The 20,559-nt window shown below is 41.0% G+C and overlaps 1 protein-coding gene across 4 annotated transcripts in view; it reads left to right on the forward strand.

The window, feature by feature from the left end:
* Positions 1 to 20,559, forward strand: part of Galnt11 (polypeptide N-acetylgalactosaminyltransferase 11) — a 61,944-nt gene that overhangs the window by 29,237 nt on the left and 12,148 nt on the right. For 3 of the 4 annotated variants that reach the window (XM_021240971.2, XM_087207708.1, XM_087207709.1), the window contains 5 exons: positions 1,664 to 1,996; positions 5,652 to 5,775; positions 8,483 to 8,649; positions 11,391 to 11,516; positions 13,875 to 14,124. In XM_021240971.2, the coding sequence (XP_021096630.2) occupies positions 1,702 to 1,996; positions 5,652 to 5,775; positions 8,483 to 8,649; positions 11,391 to 11,516; positions 13,875 to 14,124 (962 nt within the window). In that variant the 5' untranslated portion in view covers positions 1,664 to 1,701. Of the gene's footprint in view, positions 1 to 1,218; positions 1,397 to 1,663; positions 1,997 to 5,651; positions 5,776 to 8,482; positions 8,650 to 11,390; positions 11,517 to 13,874; positions 14,125 to 20,559 lie in introns of those variants that run through there. The other variant, XM_021240972.2, reaches the window with a different exon arrangement.

Genomic DNA, 20,559 nt, shown 5'->3' on the forward strand with positions numbered 1-20,559 from the left:
ACCTGTTTTCTCATTTCGACTGGGGTGGGGGGCTGTTAGCGCCTTGGTCTGGTGGTCTGGTGGTCTGGTGTCCTCTGCGTCTTTGTAGTGTGGAATCAGGTGGCTGCCTGTCTGCAGCGGGGTGATTCAGTGTCTTCCGCGGGACTCAGGACCTCGGTAGCACGTGCACAGACCTGCCTGTCTGCAGTGGGGTGATTCGGTGTGTGTTGCGACTGGGGACCTCGGTAGGATGTGGGGGAGACAGCTTAATTTTTAAAGTGGGGCATGTGGTAATTTGCTTTAGCCTGATATTTTGAGGATAGTTTAAAATTTTACACTATTGAAATAAGAACTTTATAGGTAGTATCTCTGAGCAGATTTCTTGTGTGTGTGTGTCCATGTATATATATCTTTTTTTTGGGCAGGGGGGATACCGGGGATCAAACTCAGGACCTTGCGCTTGTAAGACAGCCGGCAGCACCACTGAGCTAAATCCCCAGCCCCGAGTGTATATATTTATTATGTAGGGTTTGTTTTTTTTTTTGCCCTAGGTCTGTTCAGTGAGACTGTTTTGTATATGCACTGGGCTCTTTAGAAAGAATTCCTTTTATATGAGCCTTCATGAAGAACAGTTATTATCAGAAGACAGAAAAATTTGTTATTCAATACTGTATTTAATTCTTCTTGCCTTCTTTTACAGAACAGCATAAGAGGGAAAACACAACTATTTGAACTCTGATTGAAAATAACGTAGCTAGTGTAGGCTCTCAGTATAACCTTTGATTAGTAAGTGGAACCATTTTTTCTTCAAGTTGCTAATTTTTAATAACAGATTTTAAGATCCTTGGGTTAAAAAAAGAATCTTGTGCCATCTCTAGTACTGCAAAAAACAAAAACAAAACAAAACAAAACAAGAATCTTACAGGGTGGAGATGTAGTAGCATGCTTGCCTAGTGTGCATTCATGAGGCCCTGGGTTCTACCCCTACCACTGCAAAAACAAAAAGAATCTTTAATTTTATAGTTGGAAGAGATTTTATAAAGTGTCTTGTCATGATACTTTTAGTACTTGTATTTTTGTCACAGAAAGTTAGAACTTAGCGCTGGGGATTTAGCTCAGTGGTGCCGCTGCCTGCCTTGAAAGCGCAAGGTCCTGAGTTCGATCCCTGGTACCAAAAAAAAAGTTAGAACCTGAAACAAACTACCGACTAAAAGCAGTCCAGAACAAACAAAGGTGAAGGAGTATCCATTAACGTGGGCGAATGAATAAGTCAGCTATTTTGCTGCCCTTTGCTTTCTGAGCTAACACATTAGCCTATGGTTTTAATCTGAGACTGTTCTAAGAAATTTTGTGCTGTTTGTCTTATGCGAATCTCTGTTACAGTATGCGGGGGTCCTACTTGGTGGTTTGAAAATCCGTGAGTAGAATTTGGTATATTTAAAAGTGTATGGAAGTGGGCCGGGGAGGTAGCTCAGTGGCAGTGCGCCTGCCTTGCAAGCGCAAGGTCCTGAGTTTGATCCCCTGTACCAAAAAAAAAAAAGTTAAAAAAGTGTATGGAAGCTGGGGATTTGGCTCAGTGGTTCTGCCATCTGACTCACAAGCAAGCGCAAGGTCCTGAGTTCGATCCCTGGTACCAAAAAAAAAGTACATGGAAGTGTCTAACATATATTCCTCTCTTTTTTAGGAAACTGAAAATGGCCCTTCAGCTATGCTAGGTCTATAATGGGAAGTGTCACGGTTCGATATTTCTGTTATGGGTGCCTTTTTACATCTGCTACCTGGACAGTTTTGCTTTTTGTTTATTTCAACTTCAGTGAAGTGACTCAGCCATTTAAGAATGTGCCCATCAAGGGGTCTGGGCCCCATGGACCATTTCCCAAAAAATTCTATCCTCGTTTTACTCGGGGTCCAAGTAGAATATTAGATCCACAGTTTAAAGCAAACAAAATTGATGATATGATAGATAATCAAATTGAAGATCCAGAAAAAGGCCACCTGAAATTCTCTTCTGAATTGGGTAAGTGCATTTGACCTTTACTAAAAGCACTATCAGAGTATTTACTCATTAGAAGTTTATTTTTCAAATCATGTGTTGCTCAGAAGACTAGAAATGTGCCACCACTACCACCACTCCCCCAATACCGATTTGTTCTGTTTGGGAACTAGCTGAAATTGTATTATTTTTGTAGACTTAGAGGGAATTATGTTCATATTTTTTCCAGCTCTGACTTTACTATTTTATGATGACTTGAGAAACTTAATAAGATTCAGAGAAGAAGAAAAAAGAATGAAGAAGATCTAGAAAGAAAATACTGTAGAACCTATAGGAGAAGGTTTTTAATTGCTGGGATAACTTGACAAGGGAAAGGAATGGTTGAAAGATGACTGTATTTAACTTAAGATGACTGTATTTATTTGAAGACAAAATTATAACAGCATAAAGTATTAGATTTAGAAACAAGCTAAGATTACTCATATATAAGATTTCCACTTATGACAAGGCCTTGAAATAAATGAATGAATGCAAAAATATATAATATAGTTTATAAGACTTTATTATAAAATAGAAAGCTTCCTTTCTCCCAAATTGTTTAATTTGGAAACAAGATTCTGCTATATATGCCTTTGAATACTACAGCTCTATAGTCCCGGCTTTAGCAAATCTAAGGGATAAGTGAACCATTTTGGTTATCTTCAAAATGTAAAAAAAACTTTGACCTCATCATAGAAACATAAAATAATTTAACATTAAAAACGTATAATAAGTGATTTTGAGCGATTGCAAGAGTTATATAATAAGCAAATGTTAAAACAGACATTTCAGCTGGGCGTGGTGGCACACACCTATAGTCCTAGCACTTGGGAGGCTGAGGCAGGAAGACGAGGCCAGCCTGGAATACATAGTGAGTTCAAGGCCAGCCTGAACCATGTAACGAGACCCTGTCTGGAAAAACAAAAAAAAACCCCCAAAAATAACAACAAAAAAGCCCAGGCATGTCATGTGGTTATAGTTTTAGAGAAGTATAATAAAGGAAGTCAATTAAAATTATATGTGGAAACAGACTAATACCTCCTGCAGCTTTTGTAATATATACCTTATAATCTTTTTCAAACACTACTTTCTTTTTTTTTTTTTTTTTTTTTTGGTACTGGGGATTGAACTCGGGTCCTTGTGCTTGCACAGCAGGTAGCCAAACCACTGAGCTAAATCCCCGGGCCTAAACACTTTACATTTTAAAAGTATTAGTAGAAAAATTTTTAGCTTTTCATTCATGTTTATTTTGGTAAAAGTTTTATAAAGAAGTAACACTGAATTTATATTTTGAGTGGTTTGTATTTGAGTGAAGAATGAAGAAGTATGGAGAGAACTCTACATATATAAAATGACAAACTCAAATTGCCTAAACAAAAAACTAAATTTTTTATGAAAATCCTAAAGAATCTACAAAATATACTAGTAAAGCAGTAAATGGATTTGGCAGTTGCAGGGTCCTAGATCAACATGTAAAACTGAGTTGTATTTCTGTACCTTAACAATGAATGATACAAAAACAAAATTAAGAGAACAAAATTAGAGTAGCATCAAAAATAATAAAATGCTTATAAATTGAGCCAAGTGAGTGTATACTAAAAACCACAGAACAATGTGGAAAGAAATGAAAGTAGACTTACACAAGTGGAAAGACATTTATCACAGGGTGAATTAGTAAATAGGTTGAGATGTCAATATTACCCAAAGCAATGTATAGATTCAGTGCCATTTTTATCAGATTTCCAGTGGCCTTTTTTTGAAAGATGGAGATGCTTATCCTAAATTAATAAGGAATTGCGAATAGCCAAAACACTCTTGAAAAAGAAAGTTGGAGGAGTCATACTTAAAAAATTTTAAAAGTTCTTGCAAAGTTGTAATAATCCAGTTTTTGCTGTTTTATGGATGGACATAGATCAGTAGAGCAGAACTAAGTCTACAAATAAATTCTTTGACATCTATGGTCAGTTGATTTTCAGAAAGGACGAGATTGTGGTGGGCAGTCACTTCTGTGGGAGTCTGTCCTTGTGAAATGTCCACAATAGGCCAGTCAGTGGAGACTGGACACAGATGGTAGTTGCCAGAGGCCGGGGGACAAAGAGACCAGGGTTTCCTTTAGGAGTGGTGAAAGTGTGTGCAACTGCATTGCTTTGGTGCTTGTGCAACACTGAATGTGCTAAATGTCAGTAATGGCACTTTGTAGGTTATGTGCATAATTAGCACACTTGAAAATTGAAACAAGCCCTCGAAATTCCACACAGAAGACTTAATTTAGAAGGAATTAGTATAAATGAATAGTTAAAAGCATGTTGATTTCTGAGAGATAGATAATTGTCAGTGAACAGTTAGGAAAAGAACCTGTGAAAAAGTCCATGTCAGATTACCAACATCTTCCAGTTAATCTGCAGTTAATTATAAAATTAAGTGAAATAACTCCTCTGGCATGAAAATTAATTGGGGTTTGGCTGTAATTGTATTTGAGCAGGGAAGAAAAGTATGTTGAAGTGGTCATTTAATATGAATAATTTTTTGCCAAGAGCTCTTTATTAGAAAATAGTTCTTTCAGGATTTAGTATGACATGGTTCTCTGTTGAATGATTGTTGAATCAGGAATATTTATTGAGAATCTCATGTGCAAGGCACTGTTCCAGGTACTGGGTATCAAGCCATTCTTATTTGTTTTGAACATAGCCAAAGCCTTTTGTGTCATGGAGTTTTCATTCTAGTGGAAAATATTGTGTGTGTTGAGATGGTTCTAGGGAGAAGGCCTGTAATGAGGCGTTAAGTGTTCTGTGGTTAGGAGAATCTGCCATGGTCCTTGTTCATCCATTCACACAAGGTTCAAACATTCCATGTATTAAAGAACAGAGTTGTCCTGCTGTAAAGAATCCCATTTAACTTTAGTATTTCCTCAGTTTCTTTGACTCTGAAATCATTTGTTCTTTCTAACACCTGTTAGTGTCCTGTGAAATTTTGTTTTTCATGCACACATGCTGTTACACTGTGCCTGTGTTACACATGCTGTTACACATGCTATTACACTGGGAGTCATTCTTGAAGGAGATGCTGAAGGCTTGATAGGGAAAGGAGAAGAGATGCTATCAGTTTATGCAAAGATGAGATTTCTGACAGAATATCAGAACAAGCATGTTAGATTATGGTGATTGTGATTAGATCCATGCAAGAATTTGATGATGAAACTAGAGTCTGCAGAAGTCTTTTTTTGTAGAAAGGTTTATCAGTAGCCATTTTGAGGGGCAGGGTTCATAGTAAAACTTGCTAAGGTTGGGTCCTATAGCAGTCCATTGGGATTTAATCATCCATTGCTTTGATGGAAAGTTACCAGAAAAAATTTTTTTCTTGGCTGCAGGTAAGTTTGTCTCATAAATATAATAAAATGTTCTTCAATTATGGCTTGTTAGCAGGTGTCCTTTATACATAAAGCATGCTTATTTTGCGCTAGACTGCTAAGAGTTTGGCCCCAACCTCAGTTTATTTACTTGAAAACAGAGACAACCTAGATTTGGTGGCTATTATCTGGTTGTAATAAGGCCAAGACCTTTGGAAGAGTCTAATGTTGTAGCAGTGACTGTGGTAACCCTTTCCAGACTAATGCACTGACTGTAACTTCTCTCTTTTGCAGGTATGATTTTCAGTGAACATGATCAGGAGTTGAGAGATTTGGGCTATCAGAAGCATGCCTTTAATATGCTCATTAGTAACCGCCTGGGCTACCACAGAGATGTCCCTGACACGAGGAATGCAGTGTATGTGCCTTACTCTTTTGCCTGATATTTTCATGACAGTGTTTTCAGTCCAGTATAAAAATTTATGAGGATGGTGTTCAGCTTTTACAGTTAGTATTCTGCATATCGAAAACTTGAGATCTCATCCTTGAAGCTGTGTGGACTGAGATTGTACTAACAAAGTTCAACCCCATGGGTGAACAAAGCCTAACCTCTTAGCTTGCCTGGGCTGCACTGAGTGGAGCGGAATTGTCTTGGACTGCATATAAATATATGAATATATAATATGGTTAATGTGTATAAGGAACAAAACTTATTTTAAAATATTTTTATTATAAGATTTAAAAAGAGGACAATGTAAAAATAAAACTAGTGGGATATTTGATCTAGTTTTTGTGAAACTGTTGCATCAGTGTTTGATTTGATAAAGTGATCGCAATTTTTTTTTTGTACTGGAGAATGCAACTCAGGACCTTGTACTTGTGAGGCAGGTGGTGGAACCACTGAACTAAATCCCTGGCCCAAGTGATTGCAATTTTTAATTCCCAACGATCTCATCAGAAATTTTTGACCTAATTTTACTTTGTGTGCTCCATTCTTAAACAGTTGCTCACAAACGTATGTACTGCAAAAAGTGATGACAGAAATCAGGTGTCATTGTGAAGCGAGGGATAGTTTTCTCTGGGAAGATGTGTCTTAATAAAAGTCTAGTGAAGGAGCTGGGCATGGTGGTGCACACATGTAATCCCAGCACTTGAGAGGCTGAGGTAGGAGGCCAGTGAGTTCGAGGCCAGCGAGTTCGAGGCCAGCCTGAACTACAAAGGGAGGCCCTGCTTCAGACCACCCCCTAAAATCTAGTGAAGAGCCATGATCAAAGTTTTCTTTGAGTTGAATGTCTGATCGCAATCCTGTATATTCCTTTTCTAGCATCTGCAATGTTCTATATGTAATTTTTTTTTTTTTGGTACCGGGGATCGAACTCGGGTCCTTGCGCTTGCGCAGCAGGTGACGAAACCACTGAGCTAAATCCCCAGCCTAAAAATCTATTTGAAAACATTTTTGTATTTCCTATACCACAGCTAGTAAAAAATTATTTTAACTTAAGAAATGATAACAAACCCACGTTTAATAATTAGATAAGGAAACTTACACGACTTCTTCACAACAGCAAATGTCTGTCTTCACAGGTGGACATGTTCAGGGAGGCAGAGACACTGTTACAGGCGAGAGCTATGTTGCTTGGCTGAGTTGCATAAGCACATGGGCTATGGGTTTCCGTTTTCCCTGCAGGGTTCTGTTCCCTACACAGTCTGCTCTAGAGCTGTGCGGTTGAATCGTGAAAAATATCGCTAACGATCCCCTAATAGTGTTAAAAGTTTACAGTTCTGTTGGGGGCCACATTACTAGCTGTCTAGGGCTGCATGTGGCCAGAGGCTGCAGATTGGACATGTTTGTCAGCTTGTTGTGTCTCTTAAATTTCATACATGTGGGAAAGAGGAGAGTCTGTGAATGAAAGACCTTGAGCTGAAGCTTGTATTAAATGCTTGTTTATTCATGGCAAAGGGGAATTGAAATCATCCAAGAATTATTTACATAGTTGTTTCTGTTTCATTTTTTTCTTTCAAAGACCTTTCATACCCATAGTCAGTTATTTCACACAGACATTTGCTGAGCACTTCTGTTTGCTGCAGATTCCATTAGGCCCTGGAAGTTAACAGGATAAGAAGTGATCTCTGGTGCACAGGACTTAGCGTCTGGTGGGGAGGCAGGTCATCAGTGAGTAAGCAGTAGCACATGGTGGGGGCTGAGACAGGAGTCTGTGGCAGCAGGACCCAGCCCGGCATGGCCAGGCCTCAAGAGTGGAGGCTTTTCCCTGTGTGCAACTTGGAGACTCTGGAGCGGGCACTGTGGGTGTGGCAAGGGATCTGAGCCCAGGGCACTGCAGCTGTGGTGAGAGGGCAGCACGAGCTGAAGCCAGGCCTCAGCACCTGCCAGGAAAGCATGTGGGACTCTGGATTTCAGTGAATGTTTTGTTGTTGCCCTCTAACCCTGTTTATCAACTAGACACTTCTGTAGACTCTCTTCTGTCACCTTAGGATATTGTGGTTTACTCAAATCTTGTTATATTACTGAGCAAAAGTAAAACTTTCAGATACAAAGTTTTATAATTTCTACTTCCTTTTGAAACCTCATTGAGGAGAAGCTAAACATCAGCTTATGAGTGCTGCATCTAAGATTTGCAGTAATTCCAATAAAAATAACTCGTTGCTGTTGAGGGTAGCTCAAAAATAAAACAAGAAACTAAAAAGATAACTCACAATGCTATATAACTTCTCTACAAAAAAAGGAAAAAACCTCAAGTTTTAAAATGTGGACCTCAAGGGGCATGGTAGTGCATGCCTGTAATCCCAGCACTTACTTGGGAGCCTGAAGCAGGATAATCGCTGTGAGTTTGAGGCCAGCCTGAACTGCATAGTGAGACCCTGTCTAAAAAAAAAAAAAAAAAAAGTGGACCTAAAAGGAAGTGAGATAGCAAATATCAGAGGGAGAAACTAACAAAATGTGGAACACTTGAAAAATAAACCAGTGTTTTCTTACATGCTTTTAAAAAAATCATTATCATAATGTAGGAGACTGAACAAGGGGACAAGAAGAGTATTTAGTGAATAACAACCTAGGACCTTTATACCTTTGAAAGTGTCAATTTTCTTTGTCTTTCTTTTTACAGGTGTAAAGAGAAGTCTTACCCAACTGACCTGCCAGTAGCTAGTGTTGTTATTTGCTTCTACAACGAAGCCTTTTCTGCCTTGCTCCGGACAGTGCACAGTGTGCTAGACCGAACACCTGCCTACCTGCTTCATGAAATCATCCTCGTGGATGACGACAGTGACTTTGGTAAGTTAGTCTCCAGCAATAATCAGCAAAGCTGACCAGCCCCATAGCTATGTGTAAGGTGCATCCAAGCCACAGTGCCTGTCCACTGATGACACGGCCATTGGAAGAAATGCCTGACCTTGTCAACTGTTTATACCTGTACTACCCAGAGTTGGCCCTAGAAGTTTTCCCTTGGTTTACCTTTTTTTTTAAATTTATTGCAAAATAATTGCAGATTCTCAGGATGTTACAAAGAGATTCTGTTCAGTCAATATCCAGTTTCCCCTCTTTGGTTACATCTTACATAGTTACAGTGTGATGCAGAAAGCAGCAGGAATTCCATACTGGTAAAATGCAGTGTTAACTTTCTGTACCTGTGACACAGAACCCGAGAGTGACAACTGAAAGGAGGAAAAGTTTATTTTGGCTGAGAGTTTCCGAGGTCTCCATGTTGGTCAGTTGGTCAGCTCCATTCCTTTTGCACTGGTCATGAGGCAGAAAGGCATGGAGAAGGGGAAGCTATGCAGCCCACGGCAGCCAGGAGTCAGAGAGACTGAGTTTGAAAGCATGCACACCGGGCAGGGACTAGATCCATTCCTAGGATATGCCCTCAAGCCCCACACCCTTGAACTAGGTCCCACCTCCTGTGTTCCCATCACCTCCCAGTAATGCCATCCAATTATGATTCTGTCTTTGGATTAATCCACTGAGGAAGTTGGAGCCCTTATGATATGATCACTTCTAAAAGACTCCTGTGAACACTGCTGTGTTGGAACCCAAGCCTGTGCCCCATGAGCCTCGGGGACAGTTCATGTCCATGCCATACTGCATGTGTAGTCCCAAGTCATTCTGTTCACGGTTGTCAGGGCATGGGCCACTCCCATTATCCCAGAGGCCCACCCCATGCGATCCCTTTGTAGTTACACCCCCTTCCTTTCCCCATCATCCCTAACCCATGGCCACAGCTAATCCCTCATTTTGTCCTTTAGACAGGTTATGTAAATGCAGTCAGTCAGTATGTACTCTTAAGATGGGCACAGTGCCTCGGTCTCCATTTACCTAGTGAGTCTCTTCTGCCAGCCGTCCCCACACCACAGTGCACTGCATTCTGACATCTCTTAGGTGACCTTTTCGTGCCAGCGTTTTCTGATTCACGGCATATTTCACACACCTCTTTAGAACCTACCATAGATTTGTACACAGGATGGCTTTACATATACAAGCAGGAGGAAGACTTGACTCATTCAGCTCTCTAGGACCTTACAAGATGGGGGAGGTCAGTAAAGAGCAGGAAGTACAAGAATCATGGTGCCCTGCACAACCACCGTGACATTTCCATGCACTCTGGACTCACTAAGTACCTTAGAGCTGCACAGAGGCGGGGTCCCAGTGTGCCTTACTGTGCGGAGGAAGGGGAGTGCTGACACCCAGGGACCCAGATGCTCAGACTTTGGTGAATACTGAAACTTTGAAAGAAAAATTAGAAGTTTTCAGAACTTACTTCCAAAAATGGTGCTTAAAAAAATAAGCAAACCTCTGAGTCTGGAGCACAGAGAAGATAAGCTCAATACCAAATTCTAGAGCTTTTTTTTTTCCTTTTGAGATGAGGTCTTGCAGCATTGCTCAGGCCAGCCTGGAAGTCCTGAGCTCAAGAGACCCTCCTGCTTCAGCCTCCCAGGTGGCTGGGACTACAGGCAGGTACTACTATGCTCAATTTGACTTTTTTAAAAAATCAGCCTGTAGTTTGGTTTTCATTTTGTGACGGTTTTATCTAAAAGGAGAAATTCATGGTGACTTACAGTGGTTTGTGTAGTAACTATGGAACAAATTACTGTTTACTATCTTATATAGTCTTTAATATTATTATGAAATTCAAAGTTGAATAAATGACCTAAAATTCATAAAAATATTTGATGCTGCCGAGCATGGTGGTACATGCCTGTAATCCCAGCACTTGGGAGGCTGAGGCAGGAGGATCACTGTCAGTTCGAGGCCAGCCTGGGCTACATATTGAGACCTTGTTTCGAAAAAACAAAAACAAAATAGATTGAATTAAAAAGGGGTATTTGCTTTGTAAAAAAAAAAAATTGATGACTTTGGAAGAAAGGCACTAAATTAATAAAAAGGTCATGTTTACTGCTGCTATTATGTAATTCTTGGTAGGGGCAATAGAAGTTATTTGTTTCTTTTTTTTGGTACTGGGAATCGAACTTGGGACCTTGTGCTTGCGAGGCAAGTGGCGGAACCACTGAGCTAAATCCCCGGCCCTAGAACTTATTTCTTAAGTATTCTGAAATGGAGTAAGATTTAGGATGTAGTTACTCAGAAGCCACTGACATCTATTTTCCTTGTGTAAATGTGGCTTATGTGCAGCCAGCCAACATTCATGTACTCGGGAGACTCAGTCACATGTCCACCTACATCTGGTGCTGGTGGCCATGGAAACCAAATCTCTGACCACAGCGACAACTTGTCTTGGCCAGTGCTCCAACTCCCCACGTAACTCTTTTTCTTCCTACAGAATAAGCTGTGAAATTCTTTGGGAGCAAAGCAGAAGATTCTGTATTTGCTTGACAGTTTGTTGTGGAGTTTTGCATGTACGATATGTTGGAACAGCTGGAAAATGCCTGTATCATGCCTCATACAGCTTCTGGGCTGTTGGCTTCTTGTTTTTTGAAACAGTCTCACTGTGCACTAAGGCAGCCTTGAACCTGCTGCCTAGTACCTCGCACAGTTTGAATAACTGTGGAAGTCTTTTTCAGATGATTTAAAAGGAGAACTAGATGAGTATATACAAAAATACCTCCCTGCAAAAATTAAACTAATCAGAAATCCAAGGCGAGAGGGGTTGATTCGTGGAAGAATGATCGGAGCAGCCCATGCTACAGGTAAGATGATGAGGTGGGTTTCTCTGTGTTGTCAGGGGCCAGATGCTGGTTCTTACAGTCGTTCCTGTGCCGGCGGAGGTCCTGGAAACACAGTGTATACATGGCATTGGCAGCAGAGCCGTGGGGTCGGTCAGCTTGGAAAGGCCTTTTTATAACAGCAGCCCTGCTGCCCAGGTGGAGAGTACAGTGACCTGACCAGCATTGCCACTGGTGTGTAAGCAGAAAAGTTCAAGCCAAAATGTAACTGAGCTTTGTTTTTTAATACAAAACTTCAAGTATTTGAACCCAAACTGTTTGCTTGGATTATGCTAATAATTCTTAGTGTAGAAGACATACCTCTGGAGACGTGATCATGATTTTAGTTGCTAAGACCTTGTTTCCCTGAAAATAAGACCTAACTGGAAAATAATCAGCCTTGAAAACTAGAGCTCAGAAATGCTGGCCCCGTCATCCCATCCTGGCCTCACCTTCCGTAATTGTTCTCTTGCTCGGTGGCTTCTTTGTAAGGCAGGTGAGGCCAGGATAGGCTGATCAGGGCTGGCATTTTTGATCTCTAGTTTTCAAGGCTGATTATTTTCCAGCTAGCTTTTGTTTTCAGGGAAACATGGGATTGACTTCCATTACTAGGAAAGATGTTTTTAAAAAATTTCCTCTTGATCTTTGATTCCATCAAGGAGAAAGTGCTATTACTAATAGATCTTAAAACTTTCCCATCACACACTAATCTCTGTATCTTCCTCTCTAAAAAGAAAGAGCTGGTATTAAATTCAGAGTCTTGTGCAAAAAACATACCTGGTCAGTCTTCATATATATTGACTTCATGGTATCTCTTTTTATGGTTATCTAAAAAGAACCATGTGTCATCTTAGTGGTCATGATTTTCTCTTATGATCCTGGTAAAAATTTTTCCTTTTAAAATAAATTTAAGTTAAAACAGATGAATCCATTTAAAAGTTTGGTATTTAATACAGTACTGTAGGTAGTTCTGGCAAAAAGCACCATGAAAGTAACTTGAGAATTACCCACAGTGGCAGGGGTGTTCCCTTGAGACAGCTCCTGCCACTGCCATGTGCAAGGTGCTCAGGGAACCAGCACTCAGGTTTATGGCATTCAGCGATCACAGCCGGGCCGCTACTGCCTGTTCCATTGCCGGTTCACTTGGGACTTCGCTTCCAGAATCTTTTCCCCCTCTTAAACCCTCAGTGAACTGAAGCAAGCAGAAGAGCATGAGCAATGGCTCCTCTGGGTCCAGTCTGAGCTGTGTGCATTGAACCAGCGTCCTAGATTCTGGTCAGAGGCCTGGTGAGCCAGACACTTTGTTGGGATATTGAAAGCAAGATAGAGAAAATTGGGGCTACTCTTGAGATTGTGCCATTTGAACCACTGTGCTATTATAGTACATATTTACTGTGGGTTTTTTTCAAACAAAAATAGTTTAGTTATCTTTCTGATCTGGTTTAGTCTCTTTCTGATCTGGTCAGATCCTTGTTCAAACATAGTATAGGGTCTGTCAGAAGGAAGACTTCCTTGTGGCAGGTTCAGCGTGACCAGATACAATCTTTTTTTGTTGTTTGTTTGTTGTTTTGGTACTATGCTTGCAAGGTAGGCAGCGGAACCACTGAGCTAAATCCCCGGCCTGACCAGATACAATCTTACTTGACCTATTAATTTGGCATTAATTGGAAAAGTAGAACTTTTGGAAGAAAGCTGGGTATACTTTTCTTGCCAAACCTTGAATGAACTGATCTCACTTCATGTTGATGTCCACCCTGAGCATTTTGCCTTTCTGCATTCCAGGACAGCTGGAGAGTGGTAGCCTGTTCACTATCCTCATTCAGGTTATTTGCAGACATTGAACTACATGACTCACTCACTGTCATCATCGAAGACTTGTCTGAGGTCTTGCTTTTATATGAATTGAAACTGGATACATCTGGTGCTTTAGTATTTATGTAAAATCTTCACTGCTAGGTCTCATAGACACACATTTAGGCTTTCTGATGCCGGCATTGAAGTGTCTCAACTGCTCAGAATAACCTTAAAGTTATTAAAGAATTTTGGAATTATCAAAAACAAAAATTCTCAGGCTGGGGGTATAGCTCAGTGGCACCATGCCTGCCTGGCAAGTGCAAGGTCTTGAGTTAGATCCATGGTACCAAAAAAAAAAACCCCCCAAATTCTCATTCTTGCTCACATTTATTAGAGGAGTTGAAAATGGAGGTAACATTTTATGATTTTGCCTGGCAGCAGGGTTGGCTTGGTGGTGGGGCAGGAAAGGCAGTGGCACTTCTTCATGCTGTGCCCAGCCCTGCCTGAGTGTGGTGGTCCCCCCTGAGCCTCTGCCCTTGGCCTCCTCAGGAGAAGTCCTCGTGTTCCTGGACAGCCACTGTGAGGTGAATGTGATGTGGCTGCAGCCCTTGCTGGCTGTCGTCCATGGGGACCCACACACAGTGGTGTGCCCGGTGATCGACATCATCAGTGCCGACACGCTGGCCTACAGCTCATCGCCTGTCGTCCGGGGTGGCTTCAACTGGGGGCTGCACTTCAAGTGGGATCTTGTTCCGCTCTCTGAGTTGGGAGGAGCAGACAGCGCTACTGCACCGATCAAGTAAGACTTGGGTTCGGAGCCCCCCAGCACTTCCACAGAGAAGGAAATTTAGGTGAAAGATCCATCCTCCCCTGGAAGGAGCACAACTGCTGGCCTAATTTCCCCATTAAAAAGTCCCGAGGGCTTATCAGGTTTTATGTGCTCAGCCAGTCTTAGGGAGAGAGGACTCAAAGGGGTTCTCAGGGCACAAGGTGCAGAGTTGGGAGAGGCAGTGCAGTGGTCTCTCCTGACAAGTGCTCGGGATGCCCTGAGACCTCATGTGCTGTTTTCAGGTCTACTACGTGGTTTCTTGCTTGGGCATTAACCTGTTTAGTTCTTTGCTGTAGGATGAGTATGCCCTATCCAAAGTGCTTGAGATCAGAAGTGTTTCAGATTTGGGATTTGTGCTGGAGTTTGTGATATTTACACATACATAATGAGACATCTCAGGATGGGACCCCAGTCTGGAAACAGTTCACTTGTGTTTCATGTGGACACATCCACATGGCCTGAAGGTGGCTGTGCAGTATCCTTGGTTACACCGTGACTGGTCACCTATGGCTGGGTGTGGGGCTATCCACTTGGGGTGTCATGCAGCACCAAGAAAGTGTTGGGTTTGGAGCATTTCTGATTTTTGCATGAGAGATGTTCCACCTGTAGTGTGAAAAATGCTGTGAAGAACAGTGATACATAAGCCTTCTTTAATCAGGGTTTCAAAAATGAGTGTTATTGGTGCCATTACTAAGACATTCTATGTGAATCATTCTAAGTTCTCATGGGTGTTCCATATTTGGTATTATAACTCCTTTTGTGTTATTTCTCCTTTTCTTTAAAATTTTTCATGTAGATTTCAGAGAGGTCTGTGTTCTTAAAGTTCTCAGACCTACTCTTTCACTTTTACTGTGAAAAATAACGTAAGTAAAATAGCATGTAGGTAAAAGTGCATGCTGCAGTATACACACGCACATGACCTGCCACATGGCTCTGGGGGGACATCTGTGTACCCAGCACCGAAACCCTTGCATCTCATCAGGGCTTGTTACCCTGACCTGGTGGACCTGTCTTGGCTTTTCTGTGTAGTTTTACCACCTTTGGATGGGTCTCTGAACAGAATAGTTTAGTTTGGCCTACTCTTGTTCTTTATTTAAACAAAGCCATTTGATTCAACATTGTTTTAAAAAGTCTTCCATGTTAGGTACACAGCTGTGGTCGGTCCGTTTTCGTTGCTGTAGAATAGTATGTTATGTGAGTATAGCAGAGTTTTGGTATGCATGTCTGTTGGTGGGCTGTTGGGCTCTTTTGTGCTTTATTCAACATTAAAGCAAAGGTATTAAAGAACATTCTCACTTGTGTCTTCTGTTTAGGAGCAAAGTTGCATGCCTCTTCAGCTTAGTAGGTGATCTGCTAAGACTGTAGCTTTGTTCTCCTGCTGGTCAGGTGACTAGGCTACGTCAGCAGCTGTGTGATGTCTGTTAGTTAGCTCAGTTTGCTTCCCTCAGCCTGGTCCGGTAGGGGCATTGGTGGAGCCCTTCAAAATGTCCAGGCCTCTGGAGCAGCCCTTGGCTTCCTGTGAGAAGCACTGTCACTTGGTCTACCAAAGGCAGTGGCTGATGCGGTTCTACTCACCCCTCCTCCCAGGGAGCTTGGCGTGGCTCTTGGGGGCCAGAGAGCCCCTCTCAAGAGAGCAGCACTCTAGGCCAGCACCGCCATCCATCCCTGCTCCCCTGGCCTCACAACCTGTGCTGGAGGCAGAAAGGAGTGTGATCACCGTTTTCTTGTCTCTTCTGGACCCGCAGAGTTCCTTTCAGAACATGTAAAATTTTCCATTGCGAGAAGAAAGCACCTCAGGCTTTTCCATATGTATTCTCATCTTTAGCCTTTAGTTGGCAGTTTTAATCTTTTTACCTGTTTCATCATCTTCATAGGTATGTTTTTTATAGCTTCACTTTTAATATTTTTAATGAAAACTTATAATCAGTAACAGATCATGTCATAAAGAACTTAGGATGAAACTTGGATGTCTTCTACCCTTTTTCCTGCCAGCTGTTTCTGCTCTTCTTTCCTGGACTGTAGAGAGTAACTGTGGCCCTCTCTTCAGTGCCAGTGTGAGACTGCTGACAGGAACGAGAAAGAATTTGAGGGTGTCATTTTCAGTTGCTGTGCTGCCCATCTTTCTCTCTTTGCACTATCAGGCTTTCTGTCGTCTTATACTTAGATCTGTCCCGTGTCAGCCGTGTGCAGTTGATTTTACGTTTTGAAACCAGTGTATGAAAAACTCTTTTTTGAGATTACAATAGTACTATTTGCTTTGTTTGCTCTGTTCTGTATTCTTTTCTTACCCTTGGACCAAGACCAGATACCATTCTGTTCCTACCTATGACCCACCCCATCACTAGAAGGGACACCTTCCCATGTACTGGTCACCCTGGAGGACCTAAGTGTAATATAAATCAGCCCTTTTCCCAGACATTGTGGAGGTCTCAGAATGTCCCCACTCTAGCCATCCCCTGCCAAGTTCCGTGATGCTGTTGGTGGGGGTGGACTCTCCACTCTGCAGGCATTTCCCACACAGCCTGTGCTCATGTAGGTTTGCTCACACATCTCCCCTTTGTCACTCCCTGATAACATTGACACACTTCTGTGTGGGGTCACTCATTCTGGCTGAGGAGTACTGTTCAGTTATTTCCTTTAATTCCTCTTACTGGTTTCTCCTGTGTCTTTGGTTCACCATGATTTTGTTTTACTGATTGATTGGCAGGGTCTTACTATGAAGACCAGGCTGGCTGGGAATTTATGATCCTCCCAAGTGCTGGGATTCCAGGTAGATGCCATTATGCCTGACTTCATTAAAAAGGGTTTTTCTCACTGTCCAGATCTAGGCTGGAATTTTTCAGGATTTAGAGGGTGTCAATCAGGAATCTTCTGGTTTCCTCTGTTTCACATGCAAAGTTAGTGTCTTTTATTTTTTGCTTCCTTTCAAGATAATAATCTTTTTCATGGACTCTAATTGTCAGAAGTGTTTTTCAGACATGAATAAACATGGTTCCCTTTTGATTGTACCTACTTCTCTGCCAGACTCTCAATTTTGTTTTTTATTTTTGAACACATTGAGGAGGTTGTTTCTTTTTTCTTTTATGTGATTTTAACTTTCTGTACGCTTGGTCATTTGTTTGCTCTTTCACTTTTGCTTACTGTAGATATTCTACAGTCCTTGGTTGGGATTTCACTTCTCTTCCACAGGCACTCTGGGCCACTGAAATCCCTGGAACCTCTCGATCTAGCTTTGGAGGAGGACATGTGGAAGCCAGGCCTGAGTCCCTGTTAGTCCTGTCTGCTTCAGCCTCCTGAACCCCCAGAACAGGGCTCTCAGCCTCAGTGCTGGTATGTTGGGCTGCACTTGTGTGCATTAGGTTGGCATTGTCCTGGTCTGTAGACCCTCCACCTCACCATGTGCCAGGTTGTGACACCTAAGAAAATGCTCCAAACATTACAAAATGTCTGCTAGGGGGACAAAGCCAGCCTATTGAGAGCCACTGCTCACACATTTGATGACTCAGTGTGTGGGAAGACTGCATTGGAGGCCCGAGAATCTAGTTTTTAATCCAAGGGGCTCTGTGGGGGTCAGAAAATGGGGAGGATCCATTTTAGTGGATTTCTAGCAAACGTAGTTATGGCACAAAAATACGTTTTTTTAGAAAAATGTTTATTAGTACATTTTAGATGTACATAATGAGAACATTCATCATAGGGAATTTGTACTAGTACATGATATATCTTGCTGCTGCTTTTTTCCCCATTCCCCCTTATGTACAAAAGCTTTGTTTCCATTTTTTCCTTTTTCTTTTCTTGTCCCTTCTTTCCTTTCTCCCTCCCCCCTCCTTTGTTTCCCTTCTCATTTAAACATTTTCTTCCCATTTCCCAATATCTGTTGTACATTTTAATCCTTATTTCCAGTTTTGCTTTCTAATACCAGAGAAGCAATGCAGTAAACATGTATGTTCAATTTATTTCACTTAAGAGTATGGTCTCAAGGTGCATCTATTTAGCTATATGTCTCAAACTTATTCTTTTTTTTTTTTTTTGGTACCAGGGATCGAACTCGGGTCCTTGCACTTGCGCAGCAGGCGGCGAAACCACTGAGCTAAATCCCCGGCCCTCAAACTTATTCTTTATGGCAGAGTAGTACTCCATTGTATTAAAACATATTTTCTTTATTCATCAGATGGACATTTGGGGTGTTTCTAAGATTTAGCCATTACTAATTGTGCTGCTATAAATATGGGTGTACATATATCACTGTAGTATGATGCTTTTAATTCTTTCGGGAAGATACTAAGAAGAGGAATAGGTGGGTCAAATGGAACCTCCAGTTTTAGTATTTTGAGGAATCTCCACACAGATTTCCACAATGGTTGCATCAGTCTACACTCCCACCAACAGCAGAGAAGGGTTCCTTTTTCCCCTCATCCCCTCTAGCATTTGTTATTGGTTTATTTCTTGATAACAGCCATTTTTTCTGGAGTGAGATGGAATCTCAGCGTTGTTTTAATTTGCATCTCTAAAATGACTAGTGACGTTGAACATTTTCTCATATACTTATCTGCCATTTGTACTTCTTCATCAGAGAAGTGTGTATTCATCTCAGATGCCCATTTTTTGGATTGGGTCTTTAAATTTGGGAGTTCTGATTTTTTTTGAGTTCTTGTAGTAGTCCTTTGCCTGAGGAATGGCTGGCAAAAAATTTTTTCCACTCTGTGGGTTATCACTTCACTGTTAGTGGTTTCTCCTGCCATGTAAAAGCTTTTCAGTAAGATGAGATCCCAGTTGTCAATTATTTGTGATAGTTCCTGTGTGACTGAGGTTTTGTTCATGAAGTGCCTACTCCTATGCCCTCAAGAGTTCTACCTGTTCTATCTTCCAGCAGATTTAGTGTTTCTCTTTTAATATTTAGATCTTTGATTCATTTTGATCTTAGATTAGTGCATGGTGAAAGATACAGGTTTAGTTTTAATCTTTGGCATGTTGGAAAGCCAGTTTTTCCAGCACCATTAAAGAGACTATCTGTCTTCCAGTGAAGGTTTTTGGCTCCTTTGTCAAAGATAAGGTGGTTGAGTATGTCTGGAGTTGTTTCTGCATCTTCTAATCTGTTCCATTTTTCCTCAGATCTCTTTTTTTTTTTTTCCAGTACCATGCTGGGTTTTTAAAAAATTCTTTTATTGGTACATTTTAGGTATGCAATACGTTTACATTTATCATTGGGTGCTTGTACCTGTACATGGTGTACCTTGGTTCTTATTTTTTTCCCTATTACCTGTGCGTCCTTCACCCCCTCCACCCTTCCCTATTTACATAGATTTTGTTTCCATTTGTTTTCTTTTCTCTTAATTTTTCCTTTCCCTTCTTTTCCCCTTCCCCTCCCACCACCCCTACACCTTTGGACCTTTTCCTATTTCAAATTATCAATTATTCATTTTAATCATTTTAATCCTTATTTACACTTTCAGTTTCTCACACTAGAGAAACTTTTGGTATTGACACATGTGTGTCCTATTTATTTCACTTAAGAGTGTGGCCTCAATATGCATCCATTTAGCTATAAATGTCTCTAGTTTGTCATACTTTGTGGCTGAGTAGTACTCCATTTTATAAAAAAAACTACATCTTCTTTATCCAGTCTCCAGTTGATGGGCATTTGGGCTGTTTCCAAGCTTTAGCTATTACAAACTGTGCCGCTATAAACATGGGCGCACATATATCACTGTGGTATGATTCTTTTAATTCTTTGGGGAAGATTACCAGCAGGGGAATAGCTGGGTCAAATGCCATGCTGTTTTTATCACAGTAGTTTGTAGTATAATTTCAGGTAAGGGCTTGTGATGCCCCTGCCTTGCCTTTGTTGCCCAGAATTGCCTTTGCTATTCTAGGTCTCTTCTGGCTCCAAATGAATTTTACAATTTTTTTTTTAATTCTGTGAGATATGCTATTGGAATTTTGATTAGGATTGCATTAAATCTGTATAACAATTTTGTAAGTATGGTCATTTCCACTATATTGGTTCTTTCTACCCAAGAACAAGGGATATTTTTCCAGTTTCTTTTTCTTTTTTTTTTTTGGTACTGGTGATCGAACTCAGGTCCTTGCACTTGGGGGGTAGGTGGCAGAACCACTGAGCTAAATCCCCTGCATATTTTTCCATTTTCTGATGTCCTCTTCAATCTCCCTTTTCAGAGTACTGTAGTTTTCAATGTAGAGTTCTTTTACTTTTTTTGTTAGATTGATTCCTAGGTATTCCATTTTTTTTTTGGATGCTCTTGTGAAAGGTGTTGTTTCCCTAATTTCTCTCTCAGTGAGTTTATTTGTTACAGGAATGCTATTGATTTTTGAGTGTTGACTTTCTATCCAGCTACACTATTGAATTTGGTTACTAAACCTAGGTCTCTGTGGAGCTTTTGGGAT

The sequence above is a fragment of the Heterocephalus glaber genome, unplaced genomic scaffold, assembly GCF_053883595.1.
Source record: "Heterocephalus glaber isolate CG9 unplaced genomic scaffold, H.glaber_assembly_v1.0 deba00000818, whole genome shotgun sequence".
Taxonomy (NCBI): Eukaryota; Metazoa; Chordata; class Mammalia; order Rodentia; family Bathyergidae; genus Heterocephalus; species Heterocephalus glaber.